General features: G+C 43.9%; 2 protein-coding genes across 2 annotated transcripts in view; one reads left to right on the top strand and one right to left on the bottom strand.

The window, feature by feature from the left end:
* The window catches only part of LOC111866844 (transcription factor 12), a 441,771-nt gene that overhangs the window by 110,744 nt on the left and 307,705 nt on the right, over nt 1–23,322 (bottom strand). The window lies entirely within an intron of this gene.
* Nucleotides 15,500–18,006, top strand: LOC111866847 (transcription factor RFX3-like). The gene has a single exon (XM_033752434.1). It carries the CDS (start codon nt 15,701–15,703, stop codon nt 17,468–17,470), a length of 1,770 nt encoding a protein of 589 aa, XP_033608325.1. The 5' UTR covers nt 15,500–15,700; the 3' UTR covers nt 17,471–18,006.

Raw genomic sequence — 23,322 nt, 5'->3', positions numbered from 1 at the left:
GGATGGTTGCGACTGTTGTTCACACTTCCAGAATTCAGACAACAGCTGCCGAAGGCGTTGTTCTGTCGCATCATCTTCGTGCTGTTCATGTGTCCTACGTTATGCGGTGAGGGGTCGCTCGCCGAGCTCTCAAGAATTAGTTAAAATACAGTTCTATCCATACACAGTTTTGGCAAGTCGGCAAGGATTAATATAGATCCTACCAGAAAACACAAATTAAATATTTTTAGAACTACTTTACTGACTACAGGAATATTTTATAGCTTAGTTCAGGTATGAAGAGGCTGTACAGATATTTAGGTTTGATCTGTCCTTAAACGCGTAAAACTTTACTTTCAACAATCAGAAGTACTCTTACGAGCTGAATATAATTATGGATTCATTTATTTTAAAACAACTCTATTACGCATGCGCATTAGATTTCAAACGGGGCAACAGGTGGTTCGTAGAAGAACGCAAACATCAAGAATTAACATTTTTTTTAATGGAATGCGCATACCAATTATACGGAATAACGCACACTGAATTTTTAACTAACGCTCTACATAACATCGCAACAAATGTTATATATCCAATTATTTTACGTGAAGAATTATATAAGAAATTCTTGAAATTCACAATAAATTCTTCTCTGTAAGAACCAGCCTTATGCGTGACATTACACCTAGCCATTTTCCTAAATCATAATGAGATGACAATAAATATTTCCGTCTACAATTCAGTCATCAGACTCTTTTAGATGCCTTGGATATCAATAGCCAGAAACGTACAATGCAGTTAAAAATAAGGGTCCGAAATAGGTCAAGAAACCTTCTCTTACATTCACACGGCAGCAAAAGCTATCTTCCAGACGAATATGTATGACGTCACTGAAGCAAATTTGGTGCATATCAATCGAATGAACAAGATACAGTGAAAACCCCAAACCTACGAGGTGAACGGTATTTTCACATACTTCAAACCAATCAAACACGTAATAAATGCTGATAAAGGCACTGTAGACAGCACAAACTATATGAAAATGAATAAACGTGAAGCAGTACTAACACACAAACTTCGTGAGACAAAAATAGCATCACACTGCACACTCAGAAAATCAAACTCCCAACTAAAATGAGATTATCAGTAATTAGTATCTGCTGGCTGATGGTTAAGTACCCGAAAGCACACACACTGCACATCAAGGCACAAGAAACAAACCACTCAGCACAGACTGAACAAACCGACAAAACGCGCGAGAGAGTCTGTAACATCTAGCGCAGTGCTGCGAGCATAGTGCGAAAGAAGCAGCGAGAGAAAATGAAAAAATCCGCTGCCAACCTTACAACCATTAATCCCCCTCAGCCGGAGAAACGCCCACTTGAGAACTGTAAATCGACTTACACAACGAAGTGTACCCGACATGACAAGACGTAGACACGGACCCGTTTCCTTGGATTAGGCGGTGCACTATACATACGATGGCCCTCAACCGGTGGGGCCTACCGGCCGGCTGTCTAGGAAATNCGCGCTGTGGAGGGGAGGTGGGGGGGGGGGGGGGGGGGTCTCACAACGCTATGGGTCTCCATGGCCTGTTACAGGGATAGCTTTACCTTAGCTTCTTCACATAGCGCCTGTAGATAGGCATGGGGCCGCACCAAGCCCAGTCACCTGCTACACTTCGGCGACCATACTTAAGGGTTCTCGGGGTTCTTGCGTCTTGGCTATCCACCAACCGGTAACACCTCTGAGTTGTATTCAGAAGGTTCCCGGTTCGAATCTCGGCAAGGACTGAAAACTGTTTGGTCGATTACCGCAGTCTTCAGAAAATGTCTGTGTAATGCCCGAGAGTAGACAACTTCCATATTCTTCCACGTTCGTCCCAATTCACTACTCGTCTAACCAACCAACGTCGATAAATAAATCACAAACAAATCATGTCCTTCCGTTCCTTCAGTTTGTGTGTACAGGTTTATTTATAACTGTAGTCTCCGTATAGTGTCGTTACGTAACCAGCACATGGGCCGCGCCATAGCTCAAGCGGTTAGTCGCTGGCTTCCTACCGCGGCGGCCCGGGTTCGGTCAAGTGGGATTTGTGGTGGGCAAAGTGGCGCTGGGGAAAGTTTTCATTCCACCAATTGCTCCACAATCACCCTCACGTATCATTCGGGGCTGGTACAACAGGGCCACAGTACAAGGGACTTAGGGCCACCCCACTAGCAATAAAGAAAATAACCAACACATTACAGTACGATCGTAGTTCGTATAATTATTTGCAGATGCTTACGCACGGTTCTGAACCGACTCATATTCACTGCCCTTGGTGTTAACTTACAGCAGGTATTATTTTCCATTTCGAACCCAATGGCGTTACTGGCATCGCACAGTAAAGTAAGGACTTATCTGTCCTTGTGCTTCATTAAATATTAAGCACTACACGAGTGCGCGCGGAAATACAACGAAATTTCAACGAGAAATAGTTAAAACTTCAACAAATACGTAACATCAAGAAAGCGTTGCAAGGCCAGTTGTGTTTACGCTGAGACACTAAACTTAATAATATTCCTCCCGGTTGCAAAACCATGCATTCGGGAAAGATCCGACGTTTCAGGAGAACAAATCGCCTCCACCCTTAGGGTTGAAGGGTCAAGCAATATACTGACAGGAAGCAGGGGTCTGCTCACCGCCTGCTCCTTGCTACTGCTCGAGCCCGAAGATAGAAACGACGTGTTTCTCCTAAACGTCCGGATTTTTCTAAACTTCAATGAATTACAACCAAGAAGAAAGTAGAGTGCGGCCGCATTCTATGTGTTGGTGCGTTCTGATGACGTCGCAGACTTCGCATAATCCAAGACAAGCCTTCCCACAGGTATAAATTCACATTGTGCGCAAAGCGATACTTTATGAATGTTTCTGTATATCTCACTATTACAAATGCGCATAAAATGCGACCGTACCTACTCTTGATAAATTAAATGCATTCATTCGTTCATCAATGGCACTACAGCTGTTTCTTGGATTCTGGCCAGTTTCGTAATCTTTTTTACACAGACGGTATGACTCTTTGGACGGGGGATCAGCTCGTCGCAGGGCGGCTTCCTACACACAAGACAATATAAATCCCTGCGTTCGTGAGAAATAAGACAGAGCCTTTAACCGCGTGGCCAGTGTGATCGGCAGTCAATGTATATAGCACGACTAAATGTAATCTATATATATTCAACATGAAATACGCCGAACAGACATTAAGAAAGGTGCAAGAACATGAGCTCTGCAACACGGGTTTATTCCAAAGAATGCCAGCAGAGACTGGCAAGAATGTGGGAGCTTCAGAACTCTGCATCCTTCGCTTTACATGACAACCTCTACCACATCCGATAGGCTCAGGTTTGTTTCCCATTCGAGCCTACCTGTCCTTGTCACGGTGTGCCGCTAGCCCGTAAACAGGCCCAGGCAGGTTCCTTCAGGACATTGGGCAGAAAGTTTCTTGCTTGGTCTCCCTCCACACATACTGAACGTATATGCACATGCCGAACTTCCGGAGACCACTGACCCTGGTAATAACATGTACAGACGCTACCTTATTCACAATAATAAAACCAAGAAATGAGGTACAGGAAGCCCGAAATTAGGTGCAAATATCGAAGATGTGTAGGAAAGACAGGCAGGCCACTGAACATCGAAGTCACAGAGAACAAACGGAACACAAAAATGGAAGAACGAACGAAGTCGAACATAGCAGAACATTTTTGGGATGAGGACCACAGAACATAATTGGAAACGGTACAAATAATATAGAAGAAAACAGGATTATCATGAAATTTCCAAGCTCGCCATAAACTACGTTCTATATCGACAGATTTCCAGACATAGCAAGTCCGTCTGTTGTACACGAATCTCACGACAGCCCATATACTGCGTGCTTTTAAATTATAAACCTCTTCTTGGCGGTTCACTCACGGATTTTCAGCACCGCAATGAAAACCTGTGATCTGATTCTATGATATGACAGTAGCTTTAAGAAGTTAAAGTTGACATGAAGTTACTGGCAGTAAACGTACCTCCAATCACCTGTGTGTGAAGCACTTTCGTGGCACTGGCTGACATCATGCAAATGTCGTTATAACCGTACCCGGTTATACATACATTAGTGTTCTACTGGTGGCGGCTTACCGGGAAACCTGCTGAAAAAGAAGGTACTGCATGGCGGGCATGGGAGTCGGCTTTTTGCCAAAACAGACAAACGTAGTGTAGATGTCAGCACCATGTGGCTCCTCTTCCTACGGAATACGACGTAATTTTCTACGCTCCTACATCTCGCTGATAATGCTTGACGCGACGTAACATCTGTTGATATGTTCCACGTTTATATGTCTATCTCACCGCCTGGTCTAGTGGTCAGAGTTCCTGGCTACAGATCCAGAGGTCCCGGGTTCGATTCCCGGCGCTACCAGATTTTCTGAGAAGTAGTGGGTCTGAAACGGGGTCCACTCAGCCTCGTGATGATAACTGAGCACCTATTTCATGAAAATAGAGCGGTTCCGGTCTAGAAAACCGAGACTGACGGACGTGGGGATCCGTTGCTCTGACCACGCGACACCCTCTATCCTCTAAAGTTGGCACTAACTTCGCCGACAACCGGCGGTCACTCGAGTCGGTATAGTTCGCTCGCGGACTACAAACCACGGGGTTTGTTTTGTTTTTTTATATGTCTACATACCGCTGATGACACTTGACGGATAGTGCTCGGTATTCGAAACTAGCTGCTTGATAATGGTCAAACTGATTAGCGTAACTGCCTAAAAGGAACAAACCTAAAGTGTCCATCGCTACGTCGGCAAGTTCTGTGTCCGATATTCCACCCTGGCGCATTCCGAACACAAGATGCGTTAGTACTGTACAGCAGCGGTTCTCAACCATTGTCACCGCCACACGGTAAATGCTTTTTTCTATAAAACGAGGGTACGGTACCTTCTGCCGCCCTGCGGTTGATAAACACTGTTGTACAGTCATAAACAATATGTGATCTTAACAATCACAACGATGGACAATATCCAACACAAAGGACGATCATAACGATGGATGATGTCCAACACAAGAACCTTTTAAATTGAGAATAGACCGCTGTCACAAACCTCTGCGGGGTCAAAAGAGCACGGTGTCCCAACACCTGAAAGTGTCAACTCACAATCTTGTAGCCTTATGCCTCACATGTTTCAGTCCCGTGTTCTAAACTGGTAAAAGGTAACCAAAAAAAAAAAAAAAAGCATTGCAAATAACAAACAAGTTATTTACTCGATTCTAAAGGGTTTGACGATGGTGTACAACACTCAAAATTACTGTTTTTTTAATTTGTCCATTGTCCGGTATTTTAGAAACAATAAAACATTTCGGAAACTGGATTTGGTTTTGTTGGCTCGGTTTGTAGCACAAATTTCTAAATCCTTTTCTATCCTAGTTCCGCGAATGTGAGTGCATTATAACAATTTTATGGCATACTTTCCTGTTACCTCTTTCGAATCAGCCTGGTCTCTGGTGAATAATGGCTGTAATGAATCTGACACGGGTTATCCAGTGACTGAGATTAGCGCTTTTTAAGAGGCCCAACAGAGTGGGAAAAGACCGTTTCCGAAACGTTATCTAGTTCGTAGGATACCGGACGATGGACAACGTCCAAGAACCCAGTAATTCTAAGCGGCTTATTGCAAAAAGCCATATTAAATGGGTCCCTTGTCACCAATGCATTGCGCGCCCCTAGGTTGTGAATGGGGCAGACTGCCGGAAGATGGGGTTGGTAGGTGGGAGTAAGTTTCAAACAGCCGCGGATAGCAGACAAAGAATAGTCCTCCAGCTTGGGGTTGGACGTGGAGTTAATTGCTCACCGTAGAAAAGAAACGATTTGTTATATGACGCAGGGCCTGAGACGTGCAGGCTCTTGTGAATACGGTAATTAACCTTTGGGTTTCATGAATTTTCGAGTAACTAAGCAAATGGTGGCTACTCGGGAAGGTCTCAAGCCCATGGAGTTGGTGGGTTAGTTAGAAGATTGCAGGACGGAGTGATACCAGATGCCTTGGTACGGCCTCGAAAGGCCTGCTTAATATGAAGCACTGGTTTCTATGGTGGGGTAGTTTTTGAAAGGGATTCGCGGTATTATCATTCTATTTGCCTGGCCAAACCCGAGGTAAAAGGTGCGTTCGTACCCTCGTAAAGATTCAGACAGAGTACCTGCAAAAGACAAAGCATACGTGCTGAACACTCCACCGAATTCAGATTATAACGGGCCGTTCAGGAAGGAAGACAAAGGCATATTGAATGCGCTAGAAAATTAAGGAATGGTTAAGAATTTCAGCAAAAAATTCAGTAGGAAATACCTTAACAACTTCACGTTACTGCTACAGCGACTCAGAATTATAATTGCTATATACTGGTTCGGGGACACGCGGTAGCGTAGTTGGTTCAGGTACTATGCTACAAGCTGGAAGGTCGCGGGTTCAATTCTCGATGAGGTTATTTGATTTTTTAATTGACCTAATCCTTCCAGCGATACTATAGACCTGAGGTCGACTAACAGAAATGAGCACCAGGAATCTTCCTGGGGGTAAAGGGTGGCCGACGCATAAAACTGACAACCTCACCTCCATGTGTGAGTCGATTGTCTAGAACAGGCATATCCAACTTCAAAGATGTTGTATTCGACTTTTTAGTGTGAAAACTGCCAGTCATCTACCACCCCCTCCTATAATATTGGTAAAAATAACACGACGCATGATGTGTACAGACTACTTTAATACGTACTTTCCCTTCAAAATCTGAATATAATCGTATTATATTACAAGTGAATTTACATGCTTTTCATGTATAATGTCCTCACAGGCCTAAGAGATCGACGCGTTGGACATGCCTGGTCTAGAAAATGCGGAAGCCTCGCTTCTCACAGGGTTAGCCATACTGGCGCCAACACATATGCCCATATGCCCTGCATTCGGAAGGGGCACGGTTGGAATATCGACAGAACATTTAGGGACGTAGCGACAGGAAATCTGGCCCTGTTTCAGAACGGATTCCCGTTTCTTGTAGTCGGTTATTTTACGGTGTTTACAACATGGCGAAGGGGAACTGAAAAGCATCTGCAAGAATACGGATATGGTCCACTTCCCATCATTTGTACTGTAACCTAATGAATAGACAATACTGACGGCCAACAATGCCACTGCCACTGGTTATCGAAGCCGGAGTCAGAAGTGACGTGCTGAGAGAGGAAATGAGTCACTGTTGGCAGCCCTGGTCACCAGCCCACACAACGATACGCGTCTTCTACTTTTGTAAATAGTCCGGCTGAAGACGTGGACCCGTGCCGTGGCAATGAGGACCCGGGCCGTCACGAGTTGCCGGCACCAAGCAGTCTGCCAGACAGTACAGTCACTCCCAGCAACCAGTACATTCGCATCAAGTACAGGCTCTCACTCTTTCCTCACTGACGATGGGACCCTCTCGATCGCGCCATATACGCACCGAGTAATAACATTACTACCAACACCACGGTGAGTGGTTTTCTCAGCTCTTCAGGAAACTCTATTTCGTAAAGACAACCGACGACGAAGTACCGTGTCCACAAACGTCCATCACGGAATCCGATCCTGAGCCATCTGAATTCAATCCACAACTTCATCTCCAACTTCTCCAACAGCCGCGTCTGCTGTAAATTCTGGGACTCCCAATGCAGCTGCATCCAAGATATGTAGTACTCCTTGCAAGACACTTCCTGACTTCCTCTGAAGAAGCTTGGACCAAATTCAGTCTTGCCTGCAGATGATGAAAAACAACTCCACCAACAGCTTGATTTTGGACTCATACTAAATCACATTCGCAGGTTTGCTGTTCAAGTATGCAAGTAAAACAGCATTCACAAACCGCTGAAAGGCAGAATGATGGGAAAGGGCTGATTTGCTCTAAGGAACCCAGGTTTAAATCTGGGGAAAGCAGAAAATTTAAACTATGGCCGACTAGTGATGTTTAGCAGAGAAACTCGACATGCTTTCTTCAGACTTCTGAGGCAAACAATAGACGCTATGAAGTTGCACCAGCGGCCTCATTTAATACACAATGTAGACGAGACAGGATGTAAACTGACTTACAGTTCTGGTAATCATGGCTGTAGGCACGGCACTAAAAATTCACAGCGCTTCTCAAGGGGAACTGTGACGGAAGTAGCCTGCACGGGGTAGTTTAGGAAGTGCTTAGGGCAACATTTCCGGAATATGGCCTCACAGGAATGATTCAATTCTGTGGGCATCCTAGGTGACCTGACGTGACCATTTTCAAGCAAGAATAAAACAAGCCGTTGAGTAGGTAATAAGAGATATCCTACAGCGTGTATGGTAAGAAGTGCAATGCCGACCACGAATGATGCACTTGTGAAAACTTACTAATTATGTTCAATCACTCAGGTACAGTTTAAAATAAAATACTAATTTCCTGAATATGGTCTCATTCTTCTAAACATCGGTTCCCAAAACCTTACTTTCAGACATCATGCATGGTGCGTATTCGATAAAGGGTTACGCACGGCCAGCGTCATTATCATTAAGCAGTGACACTCCAAATAACACCGCAATTGGTGGTGTCTGGGCGTTACAAAGAAATATAAGGAAAATGGAAACATTTGTATTTTAACAGCACTTAGAAACAACGGAAAAATTATCCAAAACTGGAGAGGAAGAAATAGAAAAATTTGGTCAATGTCCTGTAGCAAGAACATCATTTTAATAATGGAAACACACCACATTTAACATGGCAGGCGTCAGAGTAAGGATCAGAACACCACGACAGTTTCCAAATTCCACAATCAACTCACGGATTGAATTCACGAATGACATTCAAGGAAATAGGCCTCAACAGCTGTTCTACAGCTCCAGGAATTACACGCCACAACGAAAAAAAGAACCCTGAAGATACATTACGCCTAATTTAGTTTGCTTCCTTAGTGTTTGTATAACTAGAATAACCAGCAGCGAATGGTGGGATGATTAGTGAATCCTGAATTCCAAATAACGTAGAAGAAAGCAGCAGTGGCTTAATGTATGTTAGTGTCCCAGCATTTGATTACAGTGACCGAGAAAACAACGAAAACTCAACCAGGACAGTCGGTGTTCCGGTCGAGATTCGAGCCGGGCACCGCCAAAGACACATGTCACAAGCATTACCGCCTCAGTCACTTTATTCGGTAGGTGGCTATAACATACTGTGGCGTACAGACCAGTTGCTAGGCAGAGGCCAGCGCGCCAATGGCCTGGCTGGGAAGCGGTGTTTTCTGCGCGGAACGCGCTGATGTCTACTAATTTGATACAGCAACCAAGGAACGGTGTTTCCTATGCAGTCCGCGCCTAAATGTTATGAGCAGGACAATTAGGGGAGCGGGTTCAATTAGTGAGTGCAATGCACTGGGAATCGAAATGTTATTTGGTGAGTTAGTGGGCAGTCAGCGAAATGCAGTTCAGTTGTTGTGGGCTGTTTCTGTGAGAAACCAGTTGCCGAAGCACGAGGATAGTTCGGGAACCAAGAGAAAGGGGAAAGTCCTATGGGCCGCGTCACAGCTCAAGCGGTTAGTCGTTGGCTTCCCACCGCGGCGGCCCGGGTTCGATCCCGGGTCTGGTCAAGTGGGAATTGTGGTGGACGAAGTGGCGCTAGGGCAAGTTTTCTCGGAGTACTTCGGTCTCGACTGCCAACATTCATTCCACCAACTGCTACACAATCACCCTCGCCTATCATCTGGGGCTGGTACAATAGGCCAGAAGTGGCTGCAGTACAAGGGGCTTAGTTCCACCCCACTAGCAATAAACAAATCTCACGCAGAGCCGAGTGATCTGCCCGTGATCTGAATTTATCAAAAAATCAATCAGGGCTTTCGGCTTCTAGGTTGAAAGGGTTGAATCTTTAAAATAAAGGCGCCACTATTTCTTTTTCTCGGTTCACCCAGAGGTTCAAATTGCGTTTTCTGTATTTTTATGTCCGTGATTATTCGATATTTTAGTAAAGTGAGGTGCAAAACATATACATCTCCCAATTATGTGAACATGTGTACCAACTTCCTGGCTGATTTCATATTTATAAAATTTACCTTAAACCACAATTAAAACACTTCGAAGCCTACAGAAAAGTTCCTTGTGTTTAATTCTACGGCTTTTACTTCAAACGGTTTTTACCAGTTTTATTAACGAAATTCGGAATAGCATTCATATATTTATGATGGAAAGTATTAATAGTAATATTGAATATGATCCATGTGTGTGTATGCAAATGCTTGTGGGAATACACGTACACTGGCATTTTATGAACATAACTAATTAAAATTCGCTTCGTGGCGTTTAGTGTACACACACTCAAAACTCAGTCTATGTTTAAGTACTCAGACGGTTATGGAACCGTCCCCTCCCTTTTAGCATACCAGTGACGGGTGTTCATTCTTTGCTAGGTCAGTGGGAGGGTTGCCATCCCCTCCTCATCAGTAACTGTATTAGAGAAATTTACTCCCATGATAACTTCCTACTCGCCAGTTCTCCCGCCCTTCGGGTTGCTTTACTAGGGGTGTGCACTGTGTGCTGATACCGTAGAGCACGCCTTGCCACTACATGAACACACCGATGGGAAGTGGATGTATTCGGTATGAATTTGGAAACGTAGTGAAGATGAGTGGTGAGCTTCACCCTCCGATAGCCGTTGAGAGTCAGAGACGGTCTGGACGGGTGACCCCCGCCGGTCTGCCATCCGTCTCACAGCTAGGCAACTGTCCTAGCAGTTTCAGAGCAACTACAAGCTAATAGTTGCGCAGCTGACCAAGAACTCCCTCGCGTTTTATTGAAGCCGATACCCTATCCTACGTCTTCAAGACCCACATTAATGCTATCCTGCTATCAGTGAATAGGTCATCCAAGTGGTATCTTTCCATCTGGTTATCTGCCAGAACTTTGTTTGGATCTGGCGCGCCCATCTCACCATGCTTGATGCAGTGATCATCCTAATTTTATTTGGCGAGCAACAGACAAACTGCGAAGCTCCTCATTTGGAAATTTTCTCCAGTATGCTGTGATTTCCTCCCCCTTAGGTGCAAGTATTCTCCCCAGCATATTGTTCTTAGACTCTTCCAAATATGTATTCTTTCACTGATGCCATATCTACCATCGTTTCCTTTTTCCTTTTTTACACATAACTTTGACTTTGATATTTACCTATCGAAAAATGTTCCATTTAAAAGTTATTAACAGCTATATAATGGCGTGTGCTTAATTAAGCACACGGATGACTTTGCTATCTACCTTTCCCAGTTTAACTTACTTTCATTATTTTAAAAAAATAAAGCAGACTCATGAAATCACCTTGCTGTGTGTGTGTGTGTATATATATATATATACATATATATATATATATACATATATACACTGTCAAGTGTAGAGGGTACGCGTGACGAAATGACAGGTTCTAGTTCGGATGATTGGATTTATTAACAGCTTAGTTACACGCACTCACACCAAATACTCGCCGAATACTCCCTTATGTTCTCCCGGTATCTCTTGTTATGTAATCTCCGCACCGACAACACAGAAACAGCCTATACTGTTGGAACGTTCTTACCGAGCGGTTGCCCAGCAACGGACTCCACAGAAACCAGTTACGTGATAGCTACTACTGTTGCGTGACGTCACAGCCTAGCGGGGAGGGGTCTCCACCGAGCGTTATGTCGTGAAGTGATGAGTGGGGGTATGTGACGTCACACTTCCTGTTGCGCAATCCAAGCGTTCACAGAGTTTTCGCCTAGCAACGCACCGATACATACCGCAGCTCTACTGTTGCGCGCGTGCCCCGAGGCCTCTGTAGCTCAACAGTTCCTGCATAGAGCCAATACGCCACAATATATATACATATACCCCTTCCCCTAACAACTTTTGAATAAAAAAGTAAAAATAGTAAAGCTATCCCAGTAAAAGGCCGTGAAGGCCGATAGGGTTGTAAGACGTTGAGGGTCCCACATTATCTAGACAATCGGCTCAAAGATGGCGGTAAGGTTGTCAGCCTTACGCGCCGGCCGCCATTTACTCCCCAGATTTTTTTTTAATTATTTACTGGTAGTCATTTCTGTTAGAGGCCGAGTCGACCCCAAGGCCATAGTGCGGCCGAAAGGATTAGGTCAATTGAAAAAACCCAATGACCTCATCGGGACTTGAACCCTCGACCTTCTGGCTTGTAGCATAATGCCACAACAAACTACGCTACAGCGTGCCCCCTAACAACTTTTGAACGCTTAAAGCAATTTTTATGAAACTTGTTATGCATATCATGGTACCTGAGCCCATCTCAACACTTTACTTCATAAATCCCTCCCACTTGTCTCCGTGTCTGTATGCGTTATCCCCCTTTATGGTTGCTAGGCAACGGCTCGGTAAACGCGTTTTCGCGGCAGCGGATACACAGAGCAACAGAAGAACTATTGAACACGTCGTTCTCTGTGGTGTCCTTCTTGTATCAAAGGAGAGTCTGTGGGTCTGCCTGTATATTTATCTATCGTTGATAGGCAACGCTCGGTAAATCCCGAGGCAACGAAGAAATGTTGGAGGCGACATTTTATATGCGGTACATGTATCAGAGGATGGCAGGCAATTATTCCTTCTCCAAACTTCTTGTTCGTGTGATCAGTTTTTAGAAAATAATGTCTAAAAATGCGGTAGTGTGTTCAGATATTAAGGAATGACATTCACAAATCAGAATTACATTCCTGAAAAAATGAAAATTTGATTAAATTCAGCGAGTTTTTGCTGTCATTCGATTCAGTCTATGTTGTCTTCCCTATAATAATATTATCTGTTTTTCTGAATTTGACTTGTTTCATTTTAATTTTTAACAAAGTTTTTAAAACTTTAAAACAACTTTAAATATTTCTATAACCAGAAAGGCTGCTGTGACTGATAGATGGAGCATTGTGTACTTGGACATTACATGTATATTTCTATGACAACTGTTGTGATAGTGGTTTCAAAAAAGTGTTTGGTGCCTCTGAAGATGATCCAAATGGATCGAAACATGTAAGGCTAGTGAATCATCAAGTGAGATAACTGAAGTAGTCACATTGGACGGACTTGTCATATATAATTGTATCTGTTTTTCTGTCTCCATAGTGAGGATCTTCTTAAGTTCTTTGGCCGCCGTCGCCAGATGTTATTAGAGTGACCATCCAGTCATGCAGGATGAGATGGGCGAGGCGTATAGCACACATGGGCAGAAGACATCACAAATACGCTCACAAAATTTTGGTAGAGACCCTATTAAGATTATTAAAAGTGATGTTAAAGAATTAGAATTGGAGACGGTGGACTGGGTCGTATGGTTAAGGATGGATACCAGTAACGGGCTTTTGTGACGACAGCAATGAACTTTTGGGTTCTGTAAAATTCGGGGATCGTTGTCTAGCTAAGCAGCTAATTAGGTTCTCAGCGATTCCATCATGGAGCTAGTTCACAGGTTTAGGATTTAAGCTTCCTGTGGAGTAGAAGTTGTATTCAAGCTGTTCCAACCAAGTTCAAATTGGACTGACGACTTTTGATGCTGACAGCAAATACGAATTTTTAACTGAAATGCAGTCGCTCACGAGCTCTTGCAGATAAACCACAAGACGGTAATTCCTACGAACCCAGAGCCACTTTCGACTCGTATTTCGAACGCGTTTCAATACCATATCATGACCACTGGAGACCGGACGATGGATACAGTTAAAGAACCCAGTAATACAAACTCTTTCTTTTGCAACGCTCATCACACGATACATAAATAAATTGCACGTAGTCAGAAACTGTGTTTTAATTATCTTATTTTCGTCATTCTAAAAAAAAATTGATAAAAAAAACATTGATAGGGAGCAGACACAGACAACATGAAGATCGTATAAGAATACTATCTTCATGTTGTCTGTGTCTGCTCCCTATCAATGTTTCAATGGCTGAACCAGCGCTTATGGAACTTGGTTTGCGTATCATGGCACCTGAGCCCATCTCAACGGCGTAAAGGTAAGGCAAAGTCATTACTGTGTTTAGTTAAGCACAGTAAAAACGTTACGGCTGCAACGAATACACGATTAGTTCTTCCCAGAACTTGTTTTCTTAACATACACTTCCTTCGTTCACACATCAGTTCGCAGCCGGATGGAGGTCTGCTTCACTCCAGGCCGCTTTGCCCCTCAGTATCCACTTAGTGGGAGGGTGGGTCGGTCCCAGAGCTGGACTGGACGCTGTGCTGCGTGGAATGGAATCCCTATTGTCCAGCTCGTAGCCCACTTACTGCACAGACTGACAAGTACACGTCATCGTGACTTGGTGCTTAACTAACAAGGGGGAATCTATCTTTTTAATTATTTGTATTTGTATAGAAATTTTTGCACGATTAACCATACAATTGATTCAAGAATTTATTTCATTATGTTTCATGCAGGGAGCGCATAAAGCCAGCTTCTGTATAGTGAACGTGTTGGGCGATCCTTGGAGCAAATGTGCACTTACGATTAATCAGGGAGCGATCCCCGTCCCTGTAAATTGTGTTTCTGTAATTCTCTTATTTTACGTGGAAAGGTACGCAATTACATCATGTCTGCATGTTTTCCCTTGACATAACTTCGAACCATTTAAGTGACTTTATAAAATTAGGTGTGAGCATCACATGGGAGATCACCTCCTACTTTTAATTTTTAATTTCATGCAATGAACATGGCGGCCATGCGAACTTCGGAGGTGTAAGAGTCAGTATTGCCACTTAATGTAGGGTGCTGAAAATTTTGGTGATAAATCTTTAAAATATACACGACTCATGTGAAAAGCATTTTTTGTAGCATTTTGAATAAAATCATGTCGGCTTTGTGACATCTTCATGTTTCAGTTTTATGACGATGGCTTATAAACCTCTTGAACTAGGCGAATGGAATTTTGCATGTATATAGAAAACCTTTAATTACATTAAACTTTCTATCTGGTAGATCACAGACCCATTCTTGACGAAACATAGTTTATGTTTCACTAACTGAATCCGAAAGAGAATGACGTGACACAGTGCAGGCGCCTAGTCGCCGTGTTATTACCGCGACGGCCAAAGTCAGGCACAAGACAGTCTCGGTGGGTTTATGGTAGCTGAAGTGGCTCGACAATAAACGTGCATATATATAATAAACGTGGCGTATTTGCTCTATGTAGGATCTGTTGAGCCACAGAGGCCTCGGGGCACGCGGCCAACTGGCGAGTTGCGGGTTCTATCGGCGCGTTACTAGGCGACAGCTCTGTGAACGCTTGGATTGCGCCTCGTAACCTCCACGTTTCCGCGAGTGACGTCACATACCCCCACCCAGCTCCTTGTTTCGCAACGCTCAGTAATCGCAGCTCCACGTCAGCCTGTGACGTCACGTAACAGGCGTATGCAATCGGTCGGTTGTGAGTGAGGGGGGCTATATAACGACAGTTACAGACAGAACAGACATCAGTACTGGGAGTGTTCGGGAGTGTTTGGAAGTGTTAGAAGCTGTTGCATAGCAAGGACTAGTGACAACTTACAACGCAGAACATTTAGTGTGTGCTGTACTGATTTGTGGAGTGTGTAGCTTATTGAGAGCATAATCTTTTGTTGTAGTTACGAGTCACAAACGTTCAGTAAATCCAGTTATCAACCAAATTTCTTGTCTGGTCACAAAAATATGGCAACTAGTGTTATTGTTAGTGTAAATGCACCAACGAATACCGAACATTCTGAAGAGAACGGATCTGAAGGACCAAGTCTGACTGCTGGAATTACGAATCAGTCTCCTCCGCATAGAGATGAGGCTTCTAACTCTTCATACCACAGCTACAACGCGGAAGACATTGACGAGTGGTTGAAGCAAAATTACGAAGTAGCTGAGGGTGCGGTTATTCTCCGTTCTGCAGTTCGTGATCATTACCTCCGTCACTGCGAGAGAAACAAATTATATCATGTTACTGCTCCAATATTAGGGAAGCGCATCCATGTTATTTTTCCTGGCGTGGTATTGAGAAGACTTGGTAAAAGGGGCAATTCTAAATATCACTATTCTGGTATTCGTGCAATTCGTGCATCAGAAACATATCAGTTTTCAGGAGACCAGAACTCAGTTGTTCGCCAACCATCATCACAGATACTTTACAAATTGCCGCCACGCCCAGATGGGAGAATAAGTGATATTCAGAAGAGAGAATACCAGTGTGAGCAAAATACTACAAAGCATTCAGGCAGCTGCGATATCTCAAATTCAGCATCACAGCATCTTTATCAGCAGTACCTTATCAGCAGCGATAGAGCAGGAGCAGTACCTGAATTTCCAGTTATAGACTTTCCTCCAGAAATTCCCATACCTCAATACTGCACCGTGGAAGATGTGGACACATTTCGCAGTATCTACCGAGAACACTGTGAGGCACTCCTGAATGCAGTTGTGAACCTGGAATTCCGGACAGTTGAAAGTTTGTGGACAAAATTCTGGCGTTGCCAGGATAAAAGGAGTGACGATGCATTTGAAGAGAAGGGTTTGTCCAAAACAAAACTGTATCTGTTATGCAGTAGTTGGCCAATTCAACAGTTTGTTTGGCGTGTGGATTGCCTGTTTTATCAGAATCTACTTGCGGTCCTCTTTCCTGATGTCCTTCGGCCAGTTTCGAGATCATTAGCACACGCAATTCGCAACTTTGCAGAGATGCTGGAATTGTGGCTAACAGGAGCTATGAAAGGCTGCCCTGAGGAAATTACGTACATAAAAATATCAACTGTGACTGCACTGGCACAAAGATTACGTCGCTATAGCTCACTAAACCGTCTGGCTCAAGCTGCACGTTCCGTCCTTGAGAACTCTTCACAGACAGACCAGTTACTTGAGGACCTCAATAGAGTTGACTTCTGCAGTGTGCAAGAACAAGCATCATGGGCGTTTCAGTGTGACGACAGCATGGTACAACAACTGGAAGCACACTTCAGAAATACACCACATCAGCAGAATTCATTGGAGCCATGGATAGTCTGGCTGAACGGTATCACTGCACAGGTGTTGAAACCACATGAAGGAAAACCAACCTTTGCCGCGGCTGCAAGACAGTTCTTACTCAATTGGTCATTTTACAGCTCCGTGGTCTTCAGACACCTAACCCTTCAACATTTATCAAGATCTACCTCCCTTCACCTGATCCGTCTGCTGTGTGACGAATACTTATTCTTCCTCGTTGAGTACCACGTGGCTCTGGAGACAGGGGAAACTTTTATTGCGGCCATGACACAAAAATACAAAAGCATTTTGTACAACTTGAGAGACTTCATTAACGGGGATGTGCATCTTACAGTGGCAGTTCCTGTCCCTGTTGGAATGAAGACGGCTCCCACAAGCCTAGTGGTTGGAACTCACGAATTTAACTACCATCCAGTGCCCACGAAGCGCTTGAAGATCTGCGAACAACTGCAGTAATTCCAGTCGAGAAGAGCTGAAGATGTACTGTGTCGGCATACATAAAATTTCATCCTGCCATCATATGCCATATTTGCCTGAGGCTTAGGCCAACAGCTTGTATGATGTATACGTGAGTATACAAGATAACACCGAAGATAGTGGTAGCACATCTGGACCGACTGCCGCCTTCCCACGGAGCCCCTGAGGAAGGAACAGTTGGAGAAGAGCAGCGCGAGACCTGTTTTCTGAAGAATGATTGGCGGACGCAGTCGAAACTGGAAGAAAACTCGTCAGACCAGCATGACGTTGTGGTGTAATTCACAAGGACGATCATATACCCTCATATGCATTGACATGTAGGCTTAGCGTGTGTGCTGTAGGACAGTGATATTGGGAGTGTGTGGTTGAGACGTTTATAACTGCTGTGTAAAATCCGTTGACAGGAAACGAATAGTGAAAACACTGTTAAGGCTTAGCCATAATTCAGATCTGTTACCTAGCAATGGCTAGTGCATGGTTGTATAGAAGACTTTATTTGTGTGTTACAATTACAGTAATCCTTAGAGTGTTATAATTATTTGTAGTTACGACCTGTAAGTGGTTAATAAAACCAATTACCAATACGAAAGGCGTCTTCAGTAGCGAAACACGCTACATTTGTGTATGAACGTTTCTTGTGTGTTCACAATTAGAAATATCTTGACGATGCGAAATGTGGCGTTACAATCAACAAATTCAGGAAGCGGAAGACTGTGTGGGTGGAAATAATCATTATGCACTGAAATGAGATACAAGGATGATGGTTTATTTATTCTAATGTATGTTACCGACCCTACGAATTTATTACATTTTCGGTTCGATGAATCAATTTGATGATTGTAGCGTTGCATGCGACAAGTATATAACGTAGGCTAGTATGTAATGGGATGCGGCTGTGATTGGCTGTGTAGGTTATTACGTCATTCTCACGCCGCTTCCACAGATACGTAGTTTCCACGTAACGAAGGGAAGAGAGAAGACGACAGGGGTAGGAGCAAGACAGAGGAAGAGGCGAACGAGGTTGATATAGATACGAAAGAAATGATTCCCCGTTTAATTTTAGCAGGCGGGTTTCGCTATAATAGTGTGTGAAATGGGATTGTGAATGGCAAGATAAATTGTATATTTACTTTGATGGACCAGGCTGACGATCGTATGAGTTGGATATTTGCTTATGGATTCGATGACACTAGCTCATGGTAGCTACGCTAATATGAAATGAGTGCGCGGTAAGAGTCGTGACCTCCAGTTGCTTGTATTTGTGTTCCTCACTCATTTTGCTTATAACATCTTTTATTCTTGTACGAAGCTCATAGGAGCCGGTATAGCGACTGTCTACGGGCTGGGCGACCGAGGGATCGGAGTTCGAGTTCGGTAGGTTCGAGAATTTTTTCTCCACGTCGTCCATACCGGCTCTGACGTCCATCCTACCCCATATCCAATGGGTAGCGGGGACTCTTTCCCCGGGGGTAAAGCAGCCGGGCCGATGTCAAGAAAAGGTGGATTTATACATCCACTCCCCCATACGCCATGGCGTTGTTGTTAATTAGTTAAGCGTAGGGACAGATTTACTTTTTTACCTTTACGAAGGTAGATATTGCAAACTGTAAGGTATCCATGAAATTAAATAAAAGGAGAAAGGTATAAAATTCCGACATCCTTTTGTTGAGCGGTGGGGTAGGTATCTAGTCATTATGAAGGGAGATATGTATTCGCAATGTCTGATGTCTGATGTACCTCTTTTGAAAATGGATTCTCGTTTTTACTCAAGGCAGCGTCACTGCCATGTGAAACAGAACAAACGTTAAACGCCTGTGTAAGCAATACGTCATGAAAATATACTGGGGGAGTGGAGGTTACGCTAATGTGTGTTGAGAGCTGAACATGAGCGCTTGTAGCACGCAATGTAACGGCGAAGGCGTACCCGCTCAGACCCGCGAATTCTCACTGTAGTATTCCTACATTGCAGAAGGTTACGTCAGAATATGGCCTACTTTTAGGCGTCGGTTTCTGTATTAACTGCATTATATGTTTCAGCACTTGATATTCCGAAAACAGACTGTGGAACTATTCAGTCATTTTTATCCCGTGCCAGTCTCTCAGACTGATTTATATCGGTACAGTAATAATAATCAGATTGTTTCTTGTGGATAAATTCTCAGCTTGCATAATCCTGAAGGTCGAGGCAGGATGTACATGCGAAACATCGGTATCAATCTACAACAGGCCCGGCACACGGTGACACGACCCAAAATTCTACCATTCGAGAAGTGCCTTTGTTCAAGTTAAGGAAAATAAATGTGTTCATTTCTTCGTGGAACGAAGAGAAGGCGCGTTGCAGCGCAGCCAGTAAGTACAGTACCAGTTTGCCTTTACCGGTTCAAACGGTCTCTTCGCGTGCGGATTTCTTATATTTTTCCTTCTACCCTGAAGATGGAGGCGATACGTTCCTCCGAAACGTCGGTTAACACCACATATACACGGTGCCAAATTCCAGAAGACTGCTTTCTTCATAGTCACCGCCGCGAAAGCCTCAAATCTTACATTTCAAAATGAAGTTGAACAAATCAGATTTAAGAATGCGGATGACAGACAAACATATGGCTGCATGTTTGCACATTGTAACGTAATAATTTACGCAGGATATTGAAAAACTTGTCTGCATCTGTAGGCGGCGACATCACGTCGCATTAATTTAGACGGGTATACATTTGCAACTGAGACACGAGAGTGTATGTAACAGTATCACAGCGCGTTGTTATTCCATGTGTACGTGAACTGCATAAACTGACCGCGTGCTGGGTAGATCTTCCAAACTGCTTAGCAGGGTTCAATGAAATTTGTTATTGGAGATCTACAGTAAAAGTTGTAGAATTTAGTTTCATTTACGTTGGTCCATTACATGTTCTACATTGCATTAACCGCTTATAGAAAACTTATTTTATTTTCTGATTCCTGACTAACGGAAAATTGGTATCAGACATTACGAGTAAATACATGTTTCGTTAATACCTATAATTATCATTTTCCATATTCTTATGAAACATCCGGTATGCACTATGTTTTTGCATAGTTTTACTCACTCCTTCAGGTGGGCCGCGCCATAGCTCATGCGATTAGTCGCTGGCTTCCCACAGCGGCGGCCCGGGTTCGATCCCGGGTCTAGTGAAGTGGGATTTGTGGTGGACAAAGTGGCGCTTGTGCAGGTTTTCTTCGAGTACTTCGGTTTCCCCTGCCAATATTCATTCCACCAATTGCTCCATAATCACCCTCACCTATCATCTGGGGCTGGTACAATAGGCCAGAAGTGGCTGCAGTGCAAGGGACTCAGTCCCACCCACTAGCAATAAGAAGGAGAGGGAACGTCCGGCACTGGATGCCATTACCAAGCAACGACTAGTGGAGACTGAACAGACTGAGAACACTAGTGTGTTTGTAACGGTGAGCTGTAAAGTGTAGTCACGAGTTGTGTGTTAAAGCGGTCGGTAAATCCAATCATCAATCCAAACCCCGTCCACAGTCACTCACACGCGTGACAATACACATTACGTCACATAAATTTCACACTATGATGAAGTACTTAAAATACTTTTCCCTATTATTATTTAGCATATTCGTGATAGCAGTCAACAGACCTTGACTTACTGATAAGGACTCCGACGGGCGTAATTGAGGTTAACTATTCCTAAGGAACCCAACAGAGCAGGTGTCTCCCCCCTCACCTGAGGACGGAAACAGATCCAGTTTCCGAAGAGTTGCATTTTCTAACTTTTAGAATACCGGACGATGGGCAAAGTCCGAAAACCCAGTAATTCTGAGTATAAAACTTTGTTCAGCACATATTCGAAGCACCATAAAGGAAGTTTCTACAGCGCCCACGCAGACTGGTAGTGATCGATTTTAAATCATCAGTTATGCCAATCACAGAGTTACATACATACTTTACCTGTGATGCAGCCTGAACAGAAATGCCTCTGGTTTCGCCATCGGCGTAATATAGAACAGACTACAGAATAACTCAGAACAATACCGCCAGAGGCGCCGGCGCCACAATTAAAATTATACGAGAAAGGGATGTGTTGAGCCCTGAAAGATATGAGTACTTGAATACTGGTCACTAAAACGACTTGTGGGGTAGGAAGGAGGGGGAAAGAGATCACGAACCCAACCTGTATGCCCTGAATTTCAGTGAAATACCTTTATACATAATAAAAACATTTCACACGGTGAAGTAACAGCGAGATCTTATTCAACCGTTTTCTCATCTCAGTCCTGTACAGATGTTTTTTTTTAACTAAGGCTCTGTCCCCCCGTGGACACATTCCCCGGTATCACTGGATAGGAAGGTGTGTGGGCCCAACAGCATGTCTGGACACTGCGAAGAAGAGAAAAATCCCTGTCCTTGCCGGAAATCGAGCTCCACTCGTCCAGCCCGTAAGCTCGCCGTTAAACCGACTGAGCTATCCAGACTCATAAATTACATAAGTGTAGATCCCGTTCTACATACCACAGAGGTCTTCTGTGAAGACACATTCCCCACTCATTCCTAGTGGGGCCTCGATTCGAGGTTAATAATGGCATTATGAGGGCGGTCTAAGGTAGCTAGGAAGCCGGGATCTGGGTTAGAATCCCACACAAGGCATGAATGTTTAGTGTGTGTACGCGTTCATTCTGTGTTTGTGTTGTCCTGTGTAGATAGCGACCTTGCGACGGGCTCATCACTCGTCCAAGGAGTCCTACCGACTGTGAAAAATGATTTTTTTCCTTGGCACTACAGCCCCACTGGGCCTAGGCCTACCTCCATGAACTTCTCTGTTCACTTCGGTTTTTCTAAGTCTTACACATTCGGTAGGAGTCCTTAGGCGGGTGATCAGCTTGTCGCAAGGCCTCTACCTGTACACAAACACAGAAAAACGCACACACACACAAACTAAAGATCCATGCCCTGAGGGGCATTGAAACCCACGATCCCGGTTTCCAAGCTAGCGAAGACAGTACATGCCTTACACCGCTCGGCTACCGTGACCGGCGTGAAAAATGATTACGGAACTGAATAAGAGGCCTGGGCTCTGCACAGGCTGGAAGAACCACTGAAAATAAAAGAGTTCACTAAATACGTCTAACGACACTCACAGAGATGTGAATTCTGGTTCTCGTATAGATACATATATTTACTTACACAGACTGGGTTCAGACTAGAGCCATGAACACCGCTCTCTCTGAACAGGTCTGCGTGGGCATCCTCTACAAGTGCACGTTTTCGTAAGGAAACAAATACTATCTGCACTTCAAAAAATCCACAACAAAATATTATCAGAATTCCCAGTCACACAAAAGACTGCTCGCGCGTTCGTGACTCAACTTATATTCATGCAACGTGCTAAAGCTAAAAAAAATGCGCTGCAATGGTAAACCGAAACAGCGCAGCTTCTGAGCTTTCATCTCACTGTTACATTTCTATTTCATGTGTGCAGAGGGATTACTGTTGGCGATTTCTCTTATACTCATGCTACATCCCCCAAACTACGCCTAAGTAGCCTCTGACTTGTGGTTTCCCGAACACTACTTTTTGTGCGTTTTGCACCTCCTTCGTGCATGTATCTCATCTCGCCCCGTCTTATTACTATAGGAAGACTGGAAGAAGAGCAGGCCTACAAGCTATGATGCCCCTAACTGCGTACTTTTGTCCGCAATAGTACTTAGTAATAAGAGTAAACACAAGAATAACTCCAAAAATATCCTGCAAGGAAAATCAGAAAGCGATAAGACGGCCACAAAACGGTTACGGTGAACCTTGATCACTGCCTATGAGCAAAACATAACACCATCGA

This window comes from Cryptotermes secundus, unplaced genomic scaffold (genome assembly GCF_002891405.2).
Source record: "Cryptotermes secundus unplaced genomic scaffold, Csec_1.0 scaffold643, whole genome shotgun sequence".
Taxonomy (NCBI): Eukaryota; Metazoa; Arthropoda; class Insecta; order Blattodea; family Kalotermitidae; genus Cryptotermes; species Cryptotermes secundus.
This window is presented reverse-complemented; position numbering and strand designations above follow the sequence as displayed.